Here is a 25502-nt window from a genome sequence, read left to right as displayed (position 1 = left end):
AATGGATGAATGGATGGAATATTGTAGGTTTTCTGGCAGAAAGTTTAGCTGATGAGAGTCTACACTGTAGAAGAATAGTTTAGGCTGGGAAGTACTTTATACTCTTGCACTCCAAAAGCCACAAATTATAAAAAGCAGTTGTACAAGGATCTCTTCTTTACAAGTACAGCCAACCTTCAATGCTAAGAAATCATATGAGAAAAAATCCCCTAAGACAACTAGATAGCTATTTAACTTTTAAAATATTTTTTAAATGTGAGCTTTAGGGTGTTTAAAGTTCTTGATTTCTACTTAGAAACCAATTTTCATGCTTCTCTTTGTGATTTAGAGACACGCAGAAAAAGAGGAAAGCCAAGATCACAAATCCAGTATTCGACATAGCCAAATATTTCTGAAGGCAGAGTTGTATAGCACAACATAAAATTGCAAGAGCTGTCAGACACTGGTTATTTTGTGCTATTTAATTTCTAGGAAACTGATGAAGCTCCACATCTCATTTAGTACTTTACACATGGATGGATGATAGTGATGAACACCACTGCAGTTAGTGTCAGAATTGCAGTTTGCATGTCCTTGCCTTAGAGCTACAGCACGGACACGATACTACTGTGGGTGGAGACAGCGTTTTAATTTCTATTCCCTAGTTTCTGCCTCCCAGTGAAATGTTTTTGGCTGTGCCATTTAAAGTGAGACTAAAGTACAGAGAACAGGTTGTAAATTTGCACTATTTTCAATCAAGTTGAGTAAAACAGTGATTTTTCTGCTTTAGGGATGCTAGAACTTTGACATATGTGTATGCTATGCCAGTGTAAAAAACCAAATGATTAATTGCAGTAATCTACCAGTGCAAATGAGTGTGTTGTACCAAGACAACACTGGTGTAGTGTAACATGAGGTGGTTACAGTCCAGGCTGATGTGATCATAGCACCATAGAGTGGTTTGGGTTGGAAGGGACCTTAAAGCTCATCCAGTTCCAAATCCCTGTCACAGGCAGGGACACCTTCCACTAGACCAGGTTGCTCCAAGGCCTGTCCAGCCTGGCCTTGAACACTGCCAGGAATGGTGCAGCCACAGCTTTTCTGGACAACCTATGCCAGCGCCTCAGCACCCTCACAGGGAAGAACTTTTTCCCAATATCTTATCTCAATCTCCCCTCTGAGTTTAAAGCCATTCCTCCTTGTCCTGTCCCTGCGGGCCCTCGTCAAAATTCCGTCTCCAGATTTCTTGTAGACCCCCTTTAAGGTACTGAAAATCTGGTCCAAGGTCTCCCCAGAGCCTTTCTTCTCCAGATAAATGTACTAAGACTGATAGATGTTCTTTGTAAATATGTATTATCTTAAAACATGTATAAGAATGATTCTACTGCAAGTGAAGTAGAGTGCTAAGTTTGAATTTCAGATGAGTTTAATGTGTGTAGTCCTAAGAGGGCTGCATCATCATTAACACTTGTTTCTTTCAATGTAGTCTTTGAGTCTGTCAGTGAGGTATTTTGCCTTTACTCTTGATTTGCTCGCAGTGCCAGTACTGGAAGAAGGCAAATGATCCAAACTGTGACAATGAGAGGTACACACTGTACATGGAGTGGGCCCGTTTCTTGCGGTTCTACAAAGAACAGCCTTTGGACCTCATCAGGTAAAATACTGTCCATGTTTTATTATATTGACTTGGTTTTCACTGTAATATGAACATGTATTCATTTGTACCTGGATCCCGCTGAGACCTCTTTACTGCTTTTTAAGATCTGGTGAGAATTACGTACTTAAATGGGCACTAGGCCCTTGGAGGATACAACACAGGTTTTTACTAATGACTGGAAAAATGCTTTATCTCAAATGAAGTATCTTTGAATCTAGCCAGTGCTCCTGGGGTCAGGTATATTACAGGTACTTCAGCTGTGTAGGGGAACACTTACCATAGAATCCTAATATGGTTTGGGTTGGAAGGGACCTTAAAGCTCATCCAGTTCCAAGCCCCTGCCATGGGTAGGGACACCTTCCACTAGACCAGGTTGCTCCAAGCCCCATCCAGCCTGGCCTTAAACATTTCCAGGGATGCCACAGCTTCCCTGGGTAACCTGTGCCTGTGATTCAGCAGCCTCACAGGGAAGAACTTCCCAAGATCTCATCTTAGTTTCCCCTCTGTCAGGTTAAAGCCATTCTGCCTTGTCCTGTCTCTACAGGCCCTTGTCAAAAGCCCCTCTCCAGCTTTCTTGTAGGCCCCTTTTAGTTACTGGATATATGTAGAATACCTTGTGTTTTATAATCTTTATTTGCCATAATTTTTAAGGATTGATTAGAAATTTTAACAGAGACTTGAAAAAGCACTGATAAAATAATTTCTGAAGCTTGACTCTGAACTAAGCACTAAACCCAGATTGAAACTAGTCCAAGATCACTTTGATTCAGCTCATATAAACAGTTTACAGTTGCCCCATTCATAACACAGCTAGTTGTATTTCTGTGAATTACTCATTCATTTTAACCATATGATCAGAGCTGTTGTACTCACTTTCATTGGTATAACTCCTTAGAAAATAAAAAAATTTTATTTACATTATCCTGCGGGAAGGAGAAAGGAGGGAAAAAAAGAGGCCATGTATTTTGTTCATTCAGCTTGCATAACTTCTGCTAGCTTCAGATCTCCTCTTTCCAGTGTGCATGAAAGCATTGACTCTTCTGTTCAATGATAACTTTGCCAAGTGTTTCATTTTGACTCTGGCCAATTTTCTCTATAGCATTTTAAAACTTTGCTTTGTATTCATGTTAATTGTGAGCTTTTTTTTGTATTCAGGAAGTATTATGGTGAGAAGATTGGAATCTATTTTGCCTGGCTAGGATTTTACACAGAGATGTTATTCCTTGCAGCAGTTGTTGGCTTGATCTGTTTTCTCTATGGCTTATTTACGATGGATGAAAATATGAGCAGGTGAGTGTAATGTTGAAAATCTCCTGGGCTCATGATGGCCAAAGCGGTATGAAAGAGTTGCTCTTGCAAAATAACATGCAGTAATTTTAAAGCTTGTCAGAGCAAACAGGTTTGTTCTTCAGCTCTCTTATTCAGTGAAATGGTGGTGGACAGCTAAAGCAGAGCTTGTGGCTATTATTTAGTAAGATTCAGATTTCCACTTGTAGGTGAAAAGCAGTATTTTTATTGCCATTTGGCTATAGTTTTTTTTTTAATATCAGGGTATCTGCAGTAAAGTCCTAAAAGTAGCACTGACATCTCTCAGAATTGTATCAAGTGTTTATTGCTGCCTTAAGCTTTTCTATTTTAATCTGTCTTGCAGAGTAGTTGTTGTGGTTTAAGCCCAGTCAGCCACACAGCTGCTCACTCACTCCCCACTTTTCCTCCCCCCTGCTCCCAGAGGGATAAGAAGGAGAATCGAAAGAATGTAACTCCCATGGGTTGAGATAAGAACAGTCCAGTAACTAAGGTATAACACAAACCACTACTGCTACCACCAATGATAATAATAAGGGAAATAACAAGCAAAGAGAATACAACCGCTCGCCACCCAGCGACCAATACCCAGCCTGACCTGAGCAGTGATCTCGCACTTCTGGATAACTGCCTCCAGTTTATATAGTGGGCATGATGTGCTGTGGTATGGAATACATCTTTGGCTAGTTTGGGTCAGGTGTCCTGTGTCTGCTTCCTCCCGGCTTTCCCTCCTCCCTGGCAGAGCATGAGACTCAAAGTCCTTGGTCAGAGTAAACATTACTGAGCAACAACTAAAACACATTTGTGTCATCAGCGTTGTTCCGAGGCTGAAAGTCAAAAACACAGCACTGCACCAGCTACTAAGAAGGAGAAAAAATGACTGCTACTGTTGAGCCCAGGACAGTAGTCTGTTGACCTTCTTGTGTTAAGTCATGATTTGTACGAACTCCCAAAAGCATGATTACAGGACAGTTCAGCAGCGTTCTCCCCTCAACGAGTGATCCCCTATCTCAGGAGTCAGAGTTTGCTGCTTATTTAAATAAGCATTTTATTTGTTTCTTCAGGGGTCCCAAGATTTATTGCTGTCAGGGATTTGGGGGTTGGATGGGTGGCGAGAAGAAAAGAAGGTTGACATTTTATTGCTTATTGGTTTTTATAAGAAAGCATCAAGAAGTTTTTGAGTTCTCATCATAAAAGATGAGTTAACATATTCAAATTCTCATCCATTCTATTGAATTATGGCATTTTCAGACTTGCATTATAGCTAGGTTAAGAATTCTTCTGGGAATACTGCTGCGCATGTTCAGATTTCTCTGGACACTGAAGGACTACCATGGGATTGGAAACTTTGCCTACTGAAGTAGTTAAGTTGAAGTAGCTAATGTTACTGTAGATAGCAAAGCTGAACTAACACCTCTGCTTATAGAAAAGGTGTTCTGAATGGATTGCTAACCTGATGAGAAATGACATGATTGGTATCTCACCTGCAAGCAGTGTGTGTGTAGTTCAGCTCCTTTCAGATGTGTGATCCGTTGCTGATGGAACCAGAAAGCTCATGCCAAGTGAATTGCTAGTTTTCCTTTGTAGCAGCTGCTACACTGCTTGGCCTGCTCTGATCAACCACACTAGTGAATGTAATAAGACTGGTGTTCTTCTCTGGGAAGCTGCAAATGCTGAACTTTGAACAGAGGAAGCTCTTAAGTTATTATATATTATATATTATATTATATAGATCAATTTCCTATAGCAGCTCTTCAAATGCTATCAAAACAGATACTGTGCAATGTTTTTCTCCTCAGCAAAGAAATCTGTGACCCTGCAATTGGAGGAGAGATCATCATGTGCCCTCTTTGTGACCGAGAGTGTGAGTACTGGAGACTGAACACCACCTGTGAGTCCTCAGAGGTCTGTATCTGGTTCTACAGTCACTTGCCATTTTTGTTCGCACTGAAAACTAGTTCAGTCCTGACCTGTTCCTGTGTATTCTGTTGCAGTATTCCCATTTGTTTGACAACGTGGCCACTCTGTTTTTTGCCATTTTCATGGGCATATGGGGTGAGTACATTTGATAAGTTCCTTGTCAAGCTATAAGGAGATCTTGGCCAAACTGCTGAGGGGCACAGCAAGTGTGAAGAAGGGGAATAACAACTTCAATATCCTGCTTCAGATGCAGAAGTGATAAGAGTGAAAATAATTTAAGGTGACACAGGATTTAGACTTAAAAAAAAAAAAAAACCCAAACAGAACCTCTCAGACATCTAGGATATCATAAGCATTCCATACTTCTTTGTTTCCTTTGTAACCTAGGACAGAGTGGTCCCACTTTATACAGTCCTTGTAAGCATCCCCTCTGCTCAGCCCTGCATGCTCGAAGTGTCCCTGTGAGGGAGTAGAGAGCTTCTATGTCTTTCCACTGAATGGTGGTCCAGCACTACTACTTCATTAGCAACACTTGTACACTGAGAATTAGCTGGCTTCTACTCTGGTTAAGTTCATACATTACAGTATGTTTTGATGATGCAGACACAGGTGGATTTCCTGCCTCTCTATAAGCAGTTTCACACCAAGTGGTAACTTGTTTAGACTTGAAGATGGTATTTTCTTCAATTCAAGGCCAGGCTGGATATATTTCTGTGCAACCTGATCTAGCTGAAGATGTCCCTGCTCATTGTAGGTGGGTTGGACTACATGACCATTGAAGGTCCTTTCCAACCAAAGCTATTTTATGATTCTGTGTTCTTTTCTTAAACTCTGTGAAGGTTTATAAATGCAGGATTGTGTAGTTAATGTTTTGTATTTCCTTAAATACCTTGTCTCCCATTTCATACTGCCTGTATGAAGTATCATAATTATATCTTTAGTTTGAATATAGATACTTCATTAACACACAAAGATCTCTACGTGCCAATAGGAAAAAAAAAAGATCTATTTGTTTATTTGTTATCAAAGGATCCAGCCACATTTTGCATAGAGAATTCTCAAAAAGCTGCCCCTCCCCCCCCCAAAAAAAAACCAGAACAGAAAACAACCAACCAAAAACCAGAATAAGCTGTTGTGTGGTTATTTTACTGAACTTTGCTTGGTTTTAACCACAAGCATTTGAGTGATGTGGATTAATCCAGAAAGTACCAGCAAAAGAGTTGAGAACTGCAGAAGATAAGCTTTCCTGTGCTTGTGTAAACCATAAAGCCTCTCCAGGTCAAATAAGAACAATCAGATTACAAGAGGTTTGCATTTTAAAGTAGTTTATAGAGGGCTTTTAAAATGTTATACAGTATTACAACTTTTATAGTTGTTTATATGTGAAATTAGTTCCCTCTAGTGTCTTAAAAATTTCTTAAGCCAGCCTCACCCTTGGAGCATATGAAAAGCATCAGACGTTCACAGTCTTTAAAATGACCATGATATCAGATAATAAGAAAAAAGCAACAGAAATCTTTGAACATGGATACTTGAAAACATTCTGCTTATTTGTTATAGTTATTCATATGTTGCAGGCTTATGCACAAGCAATTAGTTGAATTATCATGTCCCTTTGATAATTCCTTGTTGCTATTTGCATATGTAATGTAGTTAAACTGTAATTGAATGTGGTCATCATGCACATGGAAGTACCTGTGTTCTGTCTTGCTGTTTTTCTTGTCATCCATTTCTGGCATTCAATTAGCCAATGAACTACTTAATCCATATTATGGTCTTAGCTGTGACGTTTAATAAGTAGTCAGTAAAAATAGATCTCATTGTGAGACCATTGATTAGAAACTTGTGCAGAAATAACTTTAACTTAGTTCATGAACTCATTCCCTTCTCCCTTAACTGTATTTTAACATTTCCAAACTGCAGTTACACTTTTCTTGGAGTTTTGGAAGAGACGGCAAGCTAGACTAAAATATGAGTGGGATTTGGTTGATTTTGAAGAGGAACAGCAACAACTCCAGCTGAGGCCTGAGTATGAGGCAAAATGTACCCAGAAGAAGAAGAATCCTGTTACTCAGGTAGGGAGTATGTTGAGTTGACATGCTCACAGATTCAGTTGTATGGTGACAGTTTGTTTATGTGTGAGTTGTGTCCCAGGAACAAGAAGTCTGTATCTTACGGCTAGGTAAAGATTTCTGAGACACATAGGCAATGCCACATTCATCTTGGAGCAGGGCAGGCCCTCCCCTACTGAATCCCCAGAAAGCAGTGCTTATGGCAGCAGGGGATTTGGCTGAAGTGTGGAGAATATGATGCCAACCTCACCTCTCCTGAACACAGTGGATTGCATCAAAGCAGAATTTGCCTCTGGAATGCATGCATAACTTTCATTAATTCTCCTCTCTTGGTTTTAATTTCTACTGAAAACCAATTTTAGGAAGAGATTATTCACTATTGAGGGTGGTGAGCTGCTGACAGGTTGTGGCTGCCCCATCCCTGACAGTGTTCAAGGCCAGGTTGGACAGGGCTTGGAACAACCTGGTTTAATGAAAGATGTCCCTGCCCATGGCAGGGGGTTGAAACTGGATGAGCTTTAAGGTAGGTACCTTCCAACCTCCACCATTTGGGTTCTATGATATATTAAATCAGGAATACAGAGGCAAAGTTTATAATTTTCACTTGGCTAACACTGTCTTTACAGTGTCCTTCATGTTTCCAGGTAGCAGTCTCTGGAATCTTCATGCCTTTAAAAGGACTCTTTCTCATCCCTACACCACATAGGAAGAAGCAGCCATCTTGATCTAAAGATATGTAGGTGGCACTAGCTGTGGGTTTGCTTCTCATATAAACCACTTTGAAGAACACTAGGGAAAGAGAGGTTGCTGAAGCTCTTAGAAATCTGAGATACAATTAACCACACTCTTTAACTCTGTTAAATGCTTTGTATAAATGGTTGTCTTCATTTATATTTAATTTAGGTAGGAGTTACTGGACAAATTCGGGGATCAGATGGTCACATTCCAGTACATCTACCACCTCAATTTGACCTATTTTTAAAACAGCATTCCTCTTCCTAGAGCTGCATATGAATAACTTCTTTTCACTAGATCAAGTGAAGTCATAGGTGTACTTAGAGAACAAGTCTTCAGATGAGAAATAGAAGCTTAGAGCATGTGAAGTATCACTGCTATATAAACAGTAGCCCTGTCTTTCAGGACTTGTCTCCTTAGCTATTAGGAAGTGTATACACTAATCTTACTGCTCGTGAGAGCCGGTTTTTCTGTCTCTACTTCCCCTTCTGCACATGCACCATTAATGCTGCTGTTCTTCAATGTACGAGTAACAGGTCTGATTTTGGAGAACCACACACTATGATTTTGAGTGTAGCTCTGCTGAGTTACTGACTTCTGCATGCTCAGGAAAAGAGTTGTGGGTAAAACAGTTTTTCATTAGCTGGTTCTGCTAATTGAAAACCCATGTCTGCCTGTGGGATGCTGGCTGCTAGCTTGCATTCCTGTGTATGCTCAGTCTCAAAACTGACTGGCAGGTGGTGGTTATGTCAGCACAGAGCAAACCCATAGTCTGAGGAGGTGAATAAGCTGCAGCGGTTCACAGCCAAAGATGGTGTGGATTAGGTGTGTGTGTATAACTGTCGTGAGGGAGGAGATTGTGAGCTCCTTACATTCATGTAGACCTTTTAGGTAGAATTGTTTATTTCAACTACATTTGGGAAATAGAAATTGGACCATAATACATTTTTCTTGTCTCAGAGTGAGATACTGCGCTGCTCTGTGCTTTCTAAGTATGCATTAACAATTACCATAAAAATTAATGACTGTCCAATCCCTTATTTTATGATGCATCAATTTATTACCTTGATGGATTTTTCAGGAGCTTTTGTGCGTTGGGGTTTAGCAGTGGTCATGATCAACACCCAGTTCTAGCAAAGCATACTGGTTAGCCAGGCTGCAGTGTCATTTCCTTTTGTTTCATAATGTGGAATACTGAACACATGAAAGGACCATGCTTTCAATCAGTTAATTCTGCAATAAGGCAATATGGGTCCAGGTCACTTGAGTTACCTGCATCACAAGGCTGTCTTTGCCTCGCTCAGAAAACTATTTCCTCATTATTCTTGGCCACAATTCAAAATTCTAGGTGCTCTGAAACAGAAATTGCCCATCTTGGGGCTTCAATAAAAACCTCAATTTGCTTGTGGTATTAATCAAGCTAGATCATAGCCAAAATGTGGGTTTGCTGATTATGGTAGAATCCTAATTTACATAAATAGTGAAGCATTCCATTCAAACTTAGGCTCTGTCATTGCACGTAGTTGCCTACACTTCGTTCTGAAGTAAAAAGCTTGTTGAATAGCCTAGAATACGCAGAATATTTGTTCTTAGTACAGAATATACATATTGTTTACTAATACAAAACAGGTATAAAAAGTTATGAGCTATCCTGATGGAGCCAACGTAAATGCTGTGGTGATGTGGATGGAGGGGAGCATATCTGTTTCTTGACACCTGCTGTACTTGGTGTTTAACTTGACAGATGTGGATGTGGCTGCCCCATCCCTGGCATTGTTCAGGGACAGGCTGGGTGAGGCTTGGGAGCAACCTGGTCTAGTGGAAGGTGTCCCTGCCTGTGGCAGGAACTAGATGAGCTTTAAATCCCATCAAACCCAAACCATTCTGTGTGTCTGTGTAGAGTCACCTGATATCTGTGCTTGTATCTTATCTTCAGCTTTGTTTTACAATCCTGTTAATAGAGCCTTTAACTGTTACATCACCATGTAACTTGACTACAGTATTGATAATTGCGTTTAGTACGTATGCACAGGCAGATGCAGGCAGTAAACCTCTCCTGAGAGAACAGCACATGGTACTTCAGACAAAAGCACAGTGGTGGAATATGCCGACTGGGTAAAGAATATGGCCGTCAAGAAACAATGCTTGTCAAACAGCTGCTCCTGCTTGGTTATGTCAGGGAGAAATGTGCAGCTCAGTTGCAGCCATTGTATTCAGAATAATTACACCACATTATGCTAGGGTGTTTGGCACATTCTGGACTTTTGTGCAACAGAAAATAAACGCCTTCAACATTTTTCAGGTTCAGTATCTTCTGTTGTCAAATAAAGTATTTTCTGGTTCAGTATACTTAATATTGTGCTTGCCTATAGTAATTGGTGACCCTTTGTCCAAGAGGAGCATAAGCATCCTACAATGCCTTTATCAAATTCAGGTTATTTTTTTCTTAACTCTTTCTATAGGTATTAGTTCTTAAATGATCCTTTCTTAACACTTGTAATCTGTTATTTTAGGAGTTAGAATTGGTTGCAAAAAAGAAAACTTTACATGAACATGGGAAGTTGTTCATGTGCTATGTGGGGATACTTGCCTGGGTAAGACCTTGCTGCCTGGTGCTGTGGCAGAGGTTGGCAACTAATGAATGTGACCATTTCTTCAATTAAAATGAAAAAGAAATTGAAGGAGTGGAGGAGAATGTTCTCTGGCTGTGTGGAAAAAACATGGCACATCCAAGTAAATGACTGTTCTAAGAAACCTAAACATGAAGAATTCCTTAAAATTCAGTCTGGTTGTGGGCTCTGAGCTGTCTGACAGCTGACCCAGCATTACAGTAATCATTCTGGCCAGCTCATCTAATGAAGAAATTGGTCTTTTTTTTCTTCAGCTACTGATTGTTTTTTGCAAAGGTTTAACCATTCTTCACAGGTACTATCTTTCAGCATTTTTATGGCCACTTCTGCCCTGATCTGTATTCCGTCCACCCCAGCACACTCAAAACCATGTCCTGTCTGCCCTTCTAGAGGGAGGGGTTCCTAAACGGTTTTCCTCAGATGTGGGCACTTCCACTCAGCTGAAGAGAGCTCTGTGTGCTGCTTGATATTAGAATAAGATTATGGATCTGTGAACTGTGCTGTGCTTGCTTGACTGTTTCAGGAGATGGAGCCTTATTTGCCTATAACTAGCCAGGCTGTGCGGTTCTGCATCTCAGGAACTACAGTGTTGTTCTGGGTGAGCATCTTTTTGAATTGTCACTTTAACACGTCACAATTGCTGATCATCACTAATCACAACCTTAACACAAACTGGTTTTAATTGTGATACTAACACACGCTTTTATTATTGTCCTGCACATTTCATGCTGACACGCAAAATGCACTTCAAATTAAAAAAAAAAACACTTTGGAAATCTGTTATTAATTAGGAATTTAATTGGGCATTTTAGCATCGGGATAAGTTTTTCTCTGGCTTATGAGCTGTTAACAGACCATACTGAAAAAAAATTGTAGTAAAGGCAAAAAACCAAACAAAACAAAACAACCAAAAAAGTATTATTCACTACAATGAAGTACCTGCATAATCCTCTGTAGAAGTACCTGCAGAGTGAATTTCAGGGTGGATGATATAATCTGGCTTGTCTCTTCCATCTCCATGTCTGAATTTGTATTCTACTGCACTTTCTAATATTGGTATTGTCTGTACTTTTTTGTATTAATTAAATCTGTTTGGTTTAACATCTCAACTATAATATAGTATTTTGCCTGTGTTCTTTGCATTTCAATGTTACCAAACTCCTAGCCATAAAGAATAAACCATGAAGATTTACATCTTATTTTGTCAGCTTTTTAGCTATACCGAGCTGTGTGTTTCATGTCTCTTTTCCTTAGGTGTCTCTGATTATAGCTAGCATGATAGCAGTGATCGTATATCGCCTCGCAGTGTATGCTGCCTTCGCCAGCCTCATGGAGAACACGCAGACTCTGCAACCCATCAGTGGGTTACTGACCCCTCAGCTGGCAACTTCAGTCACAGCCTCATGCCTGAATTTTGTCATCATCATGATCCTGAATTTCTTCTATGAGAGAATAGCCATCTGGATTACTGACATGGGTAAGCAGTGCGCTTGAAGACAAGCTGCTCAAGGAATTGCTGAAGATAGAACTTATCTAGAGGTGCTCTGTGCAGTTATTCTCCACTGGGGCATAGTGGGAGCACCAGGATGGTAGCCTGTAGCGTGCAACAGTGACTCGGTTATATCCATGGCTATGTGTGGAACATTTTCTCTGCATTTGAATAGTTATTATAAACTAGTTTCTCTTAGTATAATATTTGCATATATTAAAATTAGTCTGTGGGCACAGTCGTACTTGTGAACACAATTAAAAATTATCATGTTATATTAGTCACCAAAGCAAGATCAAACTGATTGAGTTGTATTTCAATTAGAAGTCCTGGAGGTATGTTTTTAAAACCAGATCATAGCTTGCACAGCCATCTTAAAAAGATAAAAGATTGAATAGTCATGTCTCTTCCTTTAGTGGAAAAGATTGGGAGATGGGAGAGTACAGTATTTCCATTGTTCTGAGCGCTTTTTCCCTTAGCAATATACTTACAAATTTGGAATGTCAGAGATTGGGCAGGTTGCAAAGCTGGGCCTACGAGGTGTCACTGTGGCTGTAGCCATTGGTAGCCTTGCTCTAGAGCTGGAGGAGCCAGTAGGCAGGTCCAGAAAGATCTATGACTTTTGCAGCAGATTTGATGCTTGACTGTTGCTTGCTTGTTGGAAATATCCTCCCCTAGAGCCCTTCTTACATATTTTATTTTGTTTGCCCTTAACGATTTAGAGGTACAAGTCCCTGCAGGTGCTTTGTAGAAAGAAATAATTGCAGACTGTTCAGCTGGGGGGAGGCAGAGCTGAAAGTATGAGGTGTTTGGGGTTTGTACAGCTGTCATAAAAACAGTTTGGTAATCTTTCTTTATAAGGTCTTACAAGTGGAATCAAGAACTGAAAAGTGTTTCTTGCAGACAGTTAATGGGATGTTGAATTGGGTTTATTTTGATTTATCGTGGACTGTCTCCTCTCTCAGAGATCTGTATTACTTATCTCGCTTGGACAAATTAGACCTAAGAAAGAACAAGTAATAAGTAAAAATGCCCCTAGCAATTTCACAAAACAAACATAAAATCATCATTTTTAATCTTTCTTTTTTTGACGGGCATGAAATATAAGCATGAAGGCTCAGCAATGTTATTTTGCTGCTTGCAAGCGTGGAGGATTAATTTTCAAAGTCAGCACTGCCTGTGGTTATCAGTTACAGAGGAAAAATCAGTTTGCTTTTCGGGGAGCTGCTGCCCTCTTCTGGCAGCTGCGCTAAGCGCGGGCTTAGAGGCACCCTTGTTTCCAGGGCAAGAAATGCTGCTGTTAGTTCACGCCCTCTGCACTCCTGAATTCCTTTAAAAGATTAGGCCAGGTTTTGCTTTCATGTACGGAATATAACCTGCCTCTGGGCTCTGAACGTTGTGTGTCTGACATTTGAAGAGCTCACTGACAATAGAAATGTTTTAATGTGCTGCAAGCTAGGCAGACTGCCTCACTGGGTGCTGCCTCCTTTGCAGTACCCCCTGCTGTTAAGTTCCAGTAAATACTCCACATTCTTCTGCCATGCCAATTTACGCCAAGCTTGGAAATGTTAGTTTACTCAGATCTATAAGATCACTTTACCATAGGGCAGGTCAACTCAACACATTTGCCAGGTCCTGACCAATTCAGAGGCACTTGAATGTTTGTGGTGTACTTTGTTCTTCTTTCTCCCAGCTTGAATTGGTTGTATGTTACCATTTAACAGACAATTTACCAATGTCCTTAGGGCTTCCTGCTACCTTTAAAAATGTAAACATTATTATTATGTGATATGAAGGCAGCTAAACTTCAGCAGAAGCTTGGTGATGCTCAGCACTACCAAGACGCCTGTATCCTTCCCTGTTCTTCCCCTGTTGAGAGTCTCATTTTTCAGAGGCAGAAGGCCCACCCAGTTTCTGCTGATTTTAATGTTACACACATACAGCATATTGGGAGAAAAAAAGCAACCTAGAAGATACTTTTCTACCACAAAGAAAAAAAAAGATATTATCATGTACGTAGCCAACAGTGAAATTGTCATACTCTAGGAGTCCCTGCTAGTCACTGTGTGAGATTCATCTTGGATCTCCTAAAATAGCCTAAGATTTGGCGATAGGCATGTGCTAGTGGACGGTACAAGGAAAGGAAAATGGAAGCTTATATGAGTTTTAAGAATGATTTTCACTTACCTGCCTACTCAGAACGTTGCCTTGTAAATTAAGGGTAGAGTGTTTGAGAAAAGGAACACCATCTGCTGAAATGTTTGTAGGTGGTTTTCTTTCTTTTTTCCCTTGGGGATGTAAGGGTGCTGTGCATGAGTGTTTATGAATCTATATCCTTTTAAAGGGAATAAAGGGAAATAAAGTTGCCCTTTTCCATTTTACAGAGATACCAAGAACTCATATGGAATACGAGAACAGGCTCACTATGAAAATGTTTTTGTTCCAGTTTGTCAACTACTATTCATCCTGCTTCTATGTGGCCTTCTTCAAAGGGAAATTTGTTGGTTATCCAGGTGCCTACACATATATGTTTAATCGCTGGCGAAATGAAGAGGTAGGACTTTCTTGTTTAAGGTGGTTTGAATAATAATAAACTCTTTATCCCCTCCAGTTATAAATTACCAGTTTCTTGTTTGACTTGGAGTAAGCTGGACCTCAGTTGGTCATCCTGATGCTGATGGAGAGGCATACCTGGCAGTGTTCAAGGCCAGGCTGGACAGGGCTTGGAGCAACCTCATATAGTGGAAGATGTCCATGCCCATGGCAGGGGGTTGGGATGAGATGATCTTTAAGGTCCCTTCCAACCCAAACCATTCAGGCATTCCAAGGACTCTTCCTGCTGTTGTTTATCAGGGAAACACCAACAGTGAAATCTGTGGTTGTCAGACATAAGAGTGAAAAATCAAAATGTTTTCCATGTCCCAAGTTCTTCTGAAATTGCAGTGGGTCTCGCCATAGGTCTTAGGTTAAAGGAAGTTATTATAAATTGATATAGATTATAGATTTCCACTTCTTAAGGGATCATTACAAGGAGACAGTCCTGATCTGGCTGAATTTAAAGGCTTTAAAGTAAATTCCTTTCAGGCATCCCTGTTCTGCAGTGCTCCTCATCCACTGACCTTCACTGAGAAGTATGACAAGGCATGCTGCAGACCACCAGGCAAAGCTCCCATTAGCTTCCATTGCTGTCACATTGTATCCAGGCTAATCCAGCCCTGATTGTTGTGGATGAAGTGTTCAGCAGCCCAAGCCTCATCCTTCATCCGATGTTTCAAAAGAGCATCAGGTCCTTAGGAAGTTCAAATATCAGTGGGAGCCAAATGAATTTTATACTCCCTAAGACAGCATTATCCTAAGACATATGCCATCCCTGGAAGGGGGGATTACTCTTCTTTAAATGGTCATTACAGAATCTCAGAAGCATGGAATGGTTTGGGTTGGAACGGACCTTAAAGCTCATCCAATTCCAACCCTGTGCCATGGGCAGGGGCACCTTCCACTAGACCAGGTTGATCCAAGCCCTGTCCAACCTGGCCTTGAACACTGCCGGGGATGGGGCAGCCACAGCTTCTCTGGGCAACCTGTGCCAGCGCCACACTCACAGGGAAGAACTTCTTCCTTATACCTAACCTAAATCTCCCCTGTTTAAGTTCAAGCCCATTGCTTCTGGTCCTGTCACTACAGTCCCTGATGAAGAGTCTCTTTCTGGCATCCTTGTAGGCCCCCATCAGATACTAGTATTTTTCAGACATGTTCTTGTTTTATCAATGTGTTTTATCAAGCACATTGAGCACTGAAAAGCCCTTCTGTAACAGCCTTCCTAGAAGGGTATCTTCGCTGGCAGCCTAGATGAAAATGAAGTGTTGTCCTAAAAAGTTTTAAGAACTCTTCTACTTGTCTGTCTTTAATTTCTATCTTAGCAGGTTAGGGTTTATCTGGGTTATGTCTGTTGTTCGTGTCCACTAACCTTCAATTTGTCTCTGCCAGTGCGATCCTGCAGGCTGCTTGATAGAATTGACGACACAGCTCACCATAGTCATGGCTGGCAAACAGATCTGGGGAAATATTCAAGAGGCCATTGTACCGTAAGTTCCCCCTTACATTGAGATGCCCTTGTTGTAGATAGGAAATTCTTGGAAGGAATGATAACAAGTATTGCCGTATGAAGAAGCTAAGATAAATTCTTTCCAGACAAGTAGACTTATTTCATAGGAGCTTTTGACCTCTTTTTTGTGAAAGCCGTGCTTTTGTAAAAGCATGTTGCAACAAGGAGCTTGCTTAGAGAAAGGGATACTTAATCTCCTTCTCTCATTATTAACCTCTTATCTGCATTTGCAGCTGGATTTGTAACTGGTGGGGGCGCCGGAAAGCTAGAAATAATCCAGAAAATTTATACAGTCGCTGGGAGCAAGACCATGATCTGCAGACATTTGGAGCGTTAGGCCTGTTCTATGAATATCTAGAAATGGGTAAGTTTAAAAATACACATTTAGAATTGAGGACAAGACACTTTGTGTTGACACTGTAAAAAACAAAAGCTTCTCAATTCATTGTTCTGGGTTGATGCCACCACTTTCATCTGGTAAACAGCAGATGATTAACTGCTGGAAATCGTTAAATAGGTCAGCCCAATGAAAAAAAAAAACCTAAACAAACAAGCTGCCTTTGCATCTTAGACTGTGGGGGATTTCACAGAAGCACTGCAAAGACTTATCTGTTTCCCTCATTTGAATGGGGAACGTTATTCTCAGTGCAGCCGGCTGTCTCACTGTCTGTTCTTGTTCCCTAGCATATTCTCAGCTGATGCCAGTGCAAGTTGTAAGTATGGGAAAGTTGTAAGTATGGGCTGAGTGCCAAATACTCTGTAGGGATGGGCACTACGAATAGGAGGTCTGCAAACTGGACTGGGAAGACTCCATTTAGTTTGAGGTTTTTGCTGATCAGTACTTCCATGCAGTGAGCAGCCCAGCAGAGGGAGCTTGGGTAGCACAGTGGGCTTTTCCAAAGGTAATGTGAGCAGGTCAGTGTATGAAATTGGTCCACAGAACCTGAGAAACTAAAACAAGCACTGAAGGCAAACTAAATGTAAAGTACACAAAAAATATATATAGAGAGAATATTTGTTTATTAGAAGGACAGAATTTGTTGAAAAGTGGATCTTTGTACTGTTTTATTTCTACAGAAACGATCAGGTGCTCTAGATTGCCTAGAGATGTGTAGCTTTATTATTGTCACTTCCTACACTTTGTGATATTTCATACAGGGCCCTGATCTTGTAAATCAAATATACTCAGAACAATCACTGGTGTCAGCCATGCCTGTAATAGATGTCCTTGCTCTTCCTGAAGCAAAGCTGAACCACTAAGCTCCAGCATTGCCCTGGGGCTGCTAAGCGAGTAGGGATTTCGTTTCTTGTCTAAGATGAAGAACTCGTCTCTGAAAGCATGGAGGAGCTGATGGCTGGTGCATGGGAATTTATTTTTATCCACTGCTTAAACCAGACAAGATGTTCTATTTCCTGTCTTCAAGACATCATGGCAGTATTGGCTCTGCATTGAGGACTGTCACATTCTGTACAAAGAGACATTTCATTTTGGTAATGACTGAAGGAATCGTTGATGTATTTTGTTTGCAATTCTTAAACTAACATTAAAACTCCATAGTGGAACTGTTACATTCTGATTTGGTATCATTTAGACTAAACCAGTAGCCATAGCTGGAGGTAAGGTGATATTTCCTCTTTTTCATTTAGGACTGTAGCTGACAAGTAAAAGGAGAATAGGCTTGCTCTGTACAAACTGCAGGAAAGGAAAACCAGCCTGGTTTTGTTCCTCTCATAATTCAGAAATGCGATGGATGAGTATGTTCCCATTCCCCTACAGCTGCATTCCATTCAGGAGACAACTGTGGCACCATGAAAGAACTCGTATCCAGCACTGCTGGCAGCACTATTTGAGAGGACCCAGATGCCCCATTCTCTTCGGTGCTGCTGATTGGCAGCCCTGAGAGAGAGACTAGACAAGTCTCAGGGCTGGGGCAGGTTATCACTTGGTTTCGGGCAGGGCTAAAGATGACTTCTTGCTTGTCTGCAAATGGCAACTTGCACGTTTCATTGTCTCCCTGAAGGTACTTCTGTAGGGGCAGATTTTGGCACTTTTCTTTTCTCCCTTGTAGTCATTCAGTTTGGATTCATTACTCTCTTCGTGGCATCTTTTCCGCTGGCTCCCCTCCTTGCTCTGATGAATAATATCCTGGAAATTCGAGTAGACTCCTGGAAATTAACGACCCAGTATAGGAGACCTGTGGCTGCAAAAGCCCATAGCATAGGAGTTTGGCAAGAAATCCTGAATGGAATGGCCATCTTGTCTGTCGTCACTAATGTAAGTACATTAACTGTGCTACATCAACTTTGATTCTTCCTTGTACTCGCAATTTGCAGATTTAAAAATCAGCTGATGCTTTTTCTCCTTCATCATCAGTATTGACTTCCTCAGATGTTACCTCATTTGGGTGGTTTGGCTTTTCTGTTGATTACACAATCCACACTTCAGTGGACTGTAATCTTTCACTCACTTGGCTGCGTTTTCCAGCATTTTGGAACGGCATAAGCCAGTCTGAAGCTTAGTCTGGTGAAGCACACTGATTGCCCCAAGGGGACAGGAGAGGTGGATTAATCGTGTCGGCCTGATGACATTATGTCTTGTTGTACCCGTTTGTGGGAATTCTGCTCATTCAGCTGCTTCCTGATGCCCCTGTGGGACCAGTGGCTCAGAGTACTTAGTATAAACTGGAAACTAAATGCTGTGCTACTATGCCATCTGAAGTATAATGGAAGGCAGACTGCTGAGCACAAGAGTTGCCTTTTTCTAGTGTGGAATATTAAGTAGTATCAGATCTGCAAGTGTCTTGGGCAACAAATCCACTTGTAGGTATTGCCTAAGTAGTAAGGTACCTGAGCATCCAAAGTATCTCCAGTTCCCAGGCAAAATGTGCTGGGAGCCGTTTAGTTTTCAGATACAGCTGGAGAAAGTGGCTCCCTCCTATTCCCTCCAGTGATTGCACGCTGAATTCGAGTTCATCCTTTCTCACAAGATTCAAAACCTTATCTGTTATCACAGGTAGAAGACAGTTTGATTTGAGGGGATATTTGGGATTTGGTGCCTCTTGTAAGGACTGTTCCCATATATTTTGTTCACTGAATGCTGGTTCTTGCAGGGGAGGCTGCAGTCAGTATCTTTACCAAGGTGAAGTGCTATGCTGCTTACCCTTGCTTTAAAAGATTCTGAGTTACACCACTGAGTGACAGTGCCAAAACCCTCACAAGGTTTGTGGGCCACTTCCTTAATTCCTTTTCCAAATTTCTTTTTCAGGCTTTTATTGTTGCATTCACATCAGATATGATTCCTCGTTTAGTTTACTACTATGCCTATTCTGAAAACGAAGAGTCGCCGATGTCTGGATACATAAACAATAGCTTGTCAGTGTTTCAAATATCAGATTTTCCTGACAGAAATAAGCCTAAAGTGAATCGAGAAGACTTTGTCATATGCAGGTTGGTGTTGGTGTAATAACAGATGTTTTCTTAGTATGTGTATAATACAGTATGTGTATATATAAGTATAATTCTTAGTATGTGTAGAATACAGCATAAAAAGTCAATGCAGGTCTAAGCAGTCCACTAGAAATGAAATGATGGCATTCTCATGATTCCGAAGTGTGAGAGGTAATGCTTATTAACAAAGCAGTGCTGAGATTGTACAAGATCAAAAAATCACCTTTTTGCTGTTTCAAGAGTCTCACTTCTAATCTTTTTGCTTGTTTTGGGGTGTTTTTACTTAATTAAACTATTGATTTTTGAATGCTAGAGAAGATTGATGTCCTTAAGGCTACAAACGTCAGCCTGTATTTTCAAAGGTTTTTAGGCTGCAATGCCTAGCTGGACAAGGAAGTATCATTAAGGGGATGTTTGGATTCCAGAGCTGAAAATGAGACATGGTATTTGAAGTCGGTCATTACTGTGCTAGATACCACCAAGGATCTAGGCCATCCTGTTTTCATTAAAATAAAATCATCCTTTCTTGCTGGAAGAAGCGTTGGAAGCTCCAGAAGAATTGAGAAAGGACTTTGGAGAAGTCCATGGTAAAAGAAAAATATTGATTTGATGAAAATGAAAAAGCCCTAAATAAATGAACATACAAAAAAACCCCAGCACTTTAAGAAGAAACTACATTTGTATGATGTTTTAGCTTTAAAACCTCAGGAGTCTTTATTCTGTTCATACATGTGAGTGTAGAACATGTACTCAAGACTGTCCTTCCATTAAACTCTGCATCTGCCCAGCCCATAATCTGACAACGTCTGTGACATTTACTCAAAACCTGTCTGTCACTCTGTGATCCATTCCATCCCTCTGTCCTGTATCAGCTGGTGATTGCCTGAAAAAAGTGACCTATGTACAGAACTTCACTTCTCACACATCCTCATCTCTGCTCCACTGCGGTGAACATGAGGGTGTTTAAACAAACATCACATAGAAACAAATCAAGGGGCAACCTTTTTCTGCCAAAGGAAACAGAGCATTTAAAACAAGGTGAAAAGGTTCCGTAAGCGACAGCTGTATTTGCATGTCAGTGTCACTGAGCTTGTAGTCTGTCTCAGACTGACTGCGACATTTCAACTTTGCATGTCTTTTTATCCAACAGGTACAGAGACTATCGATACCCTCCAGATCATGAGAGGAAGTATTTACACACTATGCAGTTCTGGCACATTCTTGCTGCAAAACTGGCCTTTATAATTATTATGGAGGTATGTTCCCTAAGAAATTTTCCTGCTGAAATTGGTACTGTAGCTAGTTACTAATAGTACCAAAAATAGAGCTGCTGAGTATCAAATAGTTTCTTTCCTAAGTAATACCAGACTCAAGAAGGTCTTTATGCAGATGGAAAAGGCAGGAACCACCTGTACTAGCACTTTTCCTCCTCCTGGTTTCACTGAAGAGCTGGATGGGAGATGGCCATACCCAAAATTCAGAAAGCATTTTGCAGTGATACATATTGGCTACAAATAGCTAAATCTGTAATTTGCTTAATTGTCACTTCAGTATTAGGCCACTGTCTTGCAAGTTTCAGGGGAAAGGGAGTTATTAAAGTCTTTTCTTCAGCACACCTCAAATATAAATTATGAAATGTATTCTGTTTGTGAGCAAAAAAAAAAAAAGCTCTCTTTTGGGTTAGATGAAACAGTAGGTCATTTGGCAATGAGTTGTTACATTTCTCCTGGTTTCCTTTTCTTTTTTTTTCCAGCATGTTGTATTCATCGTCAAATTCTTCGTAGCATGGATGATTCCTGACGTCCCTGCGGATGTGAAAGCCAAAATAAAACGTGAAAAATATTTAACACAGAAAATCCTGCATGAGTATGAACTTGAAAAACTGAAGGAGAGACTGTGTCAAGGTGATAAACGAGCCACAGAAAAAGAGTTCATTGCCACAGAAGGGAGAATGGAGTTGTCCAGAGCCATGTAGTTGAAAAAACAGCTTTTTGGGATTTAGCTCGTTTCAGCTTTTTTTTTTCATCTATGATTTGCTTAGTACACATCATGTTGATGTGTTTCAACAAAGGTTTCAGCCCTTTGCTTTCAGTCCAAAGATTTTAGACTTTGCTCTAAAAGTCTCACTGAGCATTCTAGGTTTAGGAAATCTACGTAACTGTATGATTTCAGCACTGTTTTCTATTTACCCATCACTTTGAATAAGAAGTGTAATTTTTTCATCCTCAAATTTGGTTTATCCAATATAGAGAACATTACCTTCAAAGGGCTCACAGGGCAGGGCAAGGTCATGACCACCAAGCCTCCCTCCTTGTTGCTCAGTGCAAAATTCCAGGATGGTACAAAAGTATTCCAGCTGAACAAAAAGGCTTATCATAGAGGACTCCTGCTATGGAAAATGCTGACAGGTAGTATTTTTATGGCATGATCTTCTAAACAGGAGAACACCCCAGATGAAAGGGTTAGGGTTTGGAGCTTTTTTTTAATCTGCTATGTCTTAGAAAACATTTGTTTGAAACTTTGAACTTCTGTTCACTTTTTAGAAGGAATTGATGTTTTAAAATATATTGGCTTAATTCTACTTGGAATTACTTACAGGCACAGAATTCAGTCAATTAGTACTAATGAAGGAAAAAAACCCCGTAATTTCTTTTCGTAAAGATACCACCTGCCAAAGAGTTTGCTCTTTAGTGCAAATATTGACGAATCATCTAATTACAGTATTTTTGAGAATATGTATGCAATTCAGACAAGTGTAACTAATTTATTTCTCCATCTCAAAAACTGCCGTTGAAAGATGATGTTTGACATGAGTTTTTGCCAAGACTGCTCCTTTGTTTGGATTATTGGGCTCAAGCTGTGTGTCTGTACTCAATGCATAGTGCAGAGTGTGACAGTGCAGTCAGTGATGGGGAGCTGGACCGCCACACTCATGGATCTAAGCTGGATGGTTTGTCCATGGATCTGTAGTCAACAGATTTTTGAGCATGCCAAATAATCTCTGTTTGGGTTTTATTGTCCTTATGCATAGGAGCCTGGGGTTTGGACATTTGTTTTCTTTTATTTCTGTTTAAGAAGGATTTTTTTCCTATTTTGTCATAAAGCTTTTCTCCAGAGTTATCAAGGTTATAAATTTATAATAACTACTTGTGCAGAGTAGCTACCAGCTGCTTCTGAATGTGCCCTCATGTTCAAATTTGAAGCAGTTAGGCATTTTTATGAGTTTGCTGTATATTTGAAACATATCAACGCTTCCATGCTTAGTGCCTTGTTTGTTTGCATTTGGCGGAAGATGTGAAAACGCTCTCACTATGGGGAAATGCCTGTTTCCAACGTGCGTGCTTGCAGGCGTTGTGATACTGTGAACCTGCACCCACAGCTGTGCAGTGTTAGCCAAACCATGCTTACTTTGGCACATTTCTGCATTAGTGCTGTTGGAGCTGCTCACAGAGAGCCACTGATACCACGACTGTTGCAGTGAAGTAGCACTGAAGTAGACTTGAGTTCTCTCATGCCAAAGTGCTGTAGCTAGAGAGATGAGAAATTTTAATATGTTTGCACTTAGAAAGTTATACTTCCTTGCAAGTATACACAAAGATAATCCAGATTGGTATTCCATGTCAGCCAAATGATGCACTGTGTACTAGATCCACAACTTAAGGTTTATGTATTATGTTTTAGCAGACCTAGCCTACGTCTTGGGATGCTTGGCTAATAAAGTTAATGTTGTAACAGAGTTCTAAATCCATGTCACCATGGAGCTGCCATTATTAACTAAAGGTTTTTTAAGTACCTACCTCAAACAAACATAGAATCATAGAATTATAGAATGGTTTGGGTTGGAAAGGACCTTAAAGCTCATCCAGTTCCAACCCTCTGCCACGGGCAGGGACACCTTCCACTAGACCAGGTTGCTCCAAGCCCTGTCCAACCTGGCCTTGAACACTGCCAGGGATGGGGCAGCCACAGCTTCTCTGGGCAACCTGTGCCAGCGCCTCAGCACACTCACAGGGAAGAATTTCTTCCTTGTATCTAACCCAAATCTCCCCTGTTTAAACTCATTACTCTGTGTCCTATCACTACAGTCCCTGAAGAATAGTCCCTCTCTGGTATTACTGTAAGCCCCCTTCAGATACTGGAAGGCTGCTCTGAGGTTTCCACACAGTTTCTCTTCTCCAGGCTGAAAAGCCCAAATTTTCTTAACCTGGTTTGGCTGCCAGTCAGGTTGTTAAGAAGATGTACATTTCTTATTTACTGTAAATTAATCAACTTTGTTCTATAAGTTTGCTTGAAAAACCAAGCACATTGGCCATCTGTGTTCATGCTGAACTGACTGTGCTCATGAGTATTCAGATGTATTGGAAGTAATGGATGTATTGGAGGAATGCATGTATAAGTAAATTAGCTCTGCTGCTTAATGTATAAACCAAAGAAGAGTATCAGTCGCTGTAATTATGGACACCACACCGGAATTAACACAATGCAGGCACTTTGCTGCTCTTTGCACATATACTGTTAACTAAACTGCTTAATTTAGAGCTCACAGTTCTGTTCCTGGTGGCAGTGCCAATAGTTGATTCAGATGGTAAGGTGAGGAGATGCAAAATGATATTTCTATGCAAAATGTACAATCTGATTGAAGCTAAAAACAGATTTGAAAATTCAGTATGAGATGCACTATTCCTGCTTAGGAAACATTAGTTTCTTCAGGTGCCGTAATCAAGTGTCCTATATACCACACTTGAGAAGATGGTAGCAAACTAGATGTATTGTGAATGAATAATGCTGTTTAAAAGCAACATGGAAAAACAAAAAAGAAAACAAGAAGGAAAACAAAGAAATGCCTTAGTTCAGGATACAGCACTGATATGCAGAAGCCCCACGTGCAGACCTGAGTTCAATTGATGTTTTGACCCTCACTTTGTGCTTTTTCCAGCTTAGTTTTTGAGACCACTTCCTATTGAATGCTGTACAAACAGATGTTTTGTCTATCTTGTATCCATACAATGGAAAGTGGAAAAAATCTGGAATCAGCTTATTTAAATAAGAAAGATGCCTATCTTATAAACATATCCTTACACTTCATAGCATTACGATTTCATATATAGGAACTGTTCAGAACAGAATCTGTTGTCATCTCAAGACCTGATGTCACATAACAATTTAAGTCTTAATACCTCTTGACATAATTGTTTGCCTTTACTTGTCATTGAGCAGTATTTTGGTAAAAGATTAGGATTATAATGGTTCAGAGGCATTTCCTGAAGTGCTCTTGGAAAGTGAGAAAAATAGGGAAAAGGACTGGTCAGATGGGGGACATGTTTATTCCTACTGTTGGAACAATTGATTTAGTTGTGTTTAATACAAGTATCTAAAAGTGTCCTTTAACCAAAGTGAAGATAGTTCTGTTTTGGAACTACTGTCATTTAAGCAGCAGTAGGTTGCTTCATTAGAATTAGTTAGTAAATCGGTCTTTTGAGTGCAATGCAATCAGGGATTGTATAGTTTTTTTTCCACTTAAAATTTAGTATTTTTACCTTGAAAAAATGTAGTGTGGTATGTTCTGAGCAAATGACTGCAAAATAAGAGTGCTACTATAAGACACTAGACTGTTGGGAGGTTTTTTTCCTAGAAGATTTTGTTACTATGCTTTTACTTTTTTTATGTAATACTATGGGCCTGAGACAACAGAACTGAGTGAAAATAGATGGACTTCGCTACTGTTCTATATGTAATGCTTGTTTTGACTTGTACTGTAGTGTAATCGGACTGGTATTTTTGTCTGCTAAGTATGTTGCTGATATGTATGATATACTAATGTTGGAATAAATTTTTTAAACATTGCATTCAGTTAACTTGTGTAAATTTAATATCTAAACCTGGCAAATAAAGCAGTGCTTATTTTTAGTGTGCTGTCAGCCTGTTTTTGAATATTCCAAGGTTGCAGAGAGGAGCTGAAGTGTGTTAAAAGTTAAATACCCAGTGATCTTCATGGGGAAAAGTACATTCATACAGATTTCTGCAACTTATTGCAGGGTATCTGGATGCTGAATATGGATTTCCTGAAATTTTAACTTTGCAGCTTTCTTATTCAGATTACTGAAGAAAGCCTCCATCTGACTGCCATCTTCCACTTGATAATCCCATTGTGTAACAGTCTTTT

At 40.2% G+C, this 25502-nt stretch overlaps 1 protein-coding gene across 5 annotated transcripts in view; it reads left to right on the top strand.

Moving 5' to 3' along the window:
- ANO5 (anoctamin 5) overlaps window positions 1-25246 on the top strand; it is a 65348-nt gene extending 40102 nt beyond the window's left edge. For all 5 annotated transcript variants that reach the window (XM_065683402.1, XM_065683400.1, XM_065683401.1 and 2 more), the window contains 14 exons: window positions 1518-1633; window positions 2792-2926; window positions 4741-4846; window positions 4936-4996; window positions 6785-6936; window positions 10822-10896; window positions 11553-11775; window positions 14172-14341; window positions 15775-15872; window positions 16126-16256; window positions 17962-18167; window positions 19158-19339; window positions 20490-20595; window positions 21093-25246. In XM_065683402.1, coding sequence (XP_065539474.1) covers window positions 1518-1633; window positions 2792-2926; window positions 4741-4846; window positions 4936-4996; window positions 6785-6936; window positions 10822-10896; window positions 11553-11775; window positions 14172-14341; window positions 15775-15872; window positions 16126-16256; window positions 17962-18167; window positions 19158-19339; window positions 20490-20595; window positions 21093-21314 — 1983 coding nt within the window. In that variant the 3' untranslated portion in view covers window positions 21315-25246. The remainder of the gene's footprint in view (window positions 1-1517; window positions 1634-2791; window positions 2927-4740; window positions 4847-4935; window positions 4997-6784; window positions 6937-10821; window positions 10897-11552; window positions 11776-14171; window positions 14342-15774; window positions 15873-16125; window positions 16257-17961; window positions 18168-19157; window positions 19340-20489; window positions 20596-21092) is intronic.
- Window positions 25247-25502: the final 256 nt, after the last annotated feature.

The sequence above is a fragment of the Lathamus discolor genome, chromosome 6, assembly GCF_037157495.1.
Source record: "Lathamus discolor isolate bLatDis1 chromosome 6, bLatDis1.hap1, whole genome shotgun sequence".
Lineage (NCBI taxonomy): Eukaryota > Metazoa > Chordata > Aves > Psittaciformes > Psittacidae > Lathamus > Lathamus discolor.
The sequence above is the reverse complement of the archived record's forward strand: the minus strand, read 5'-3'. Positions and strand labels throughout refer to the sequence as shown.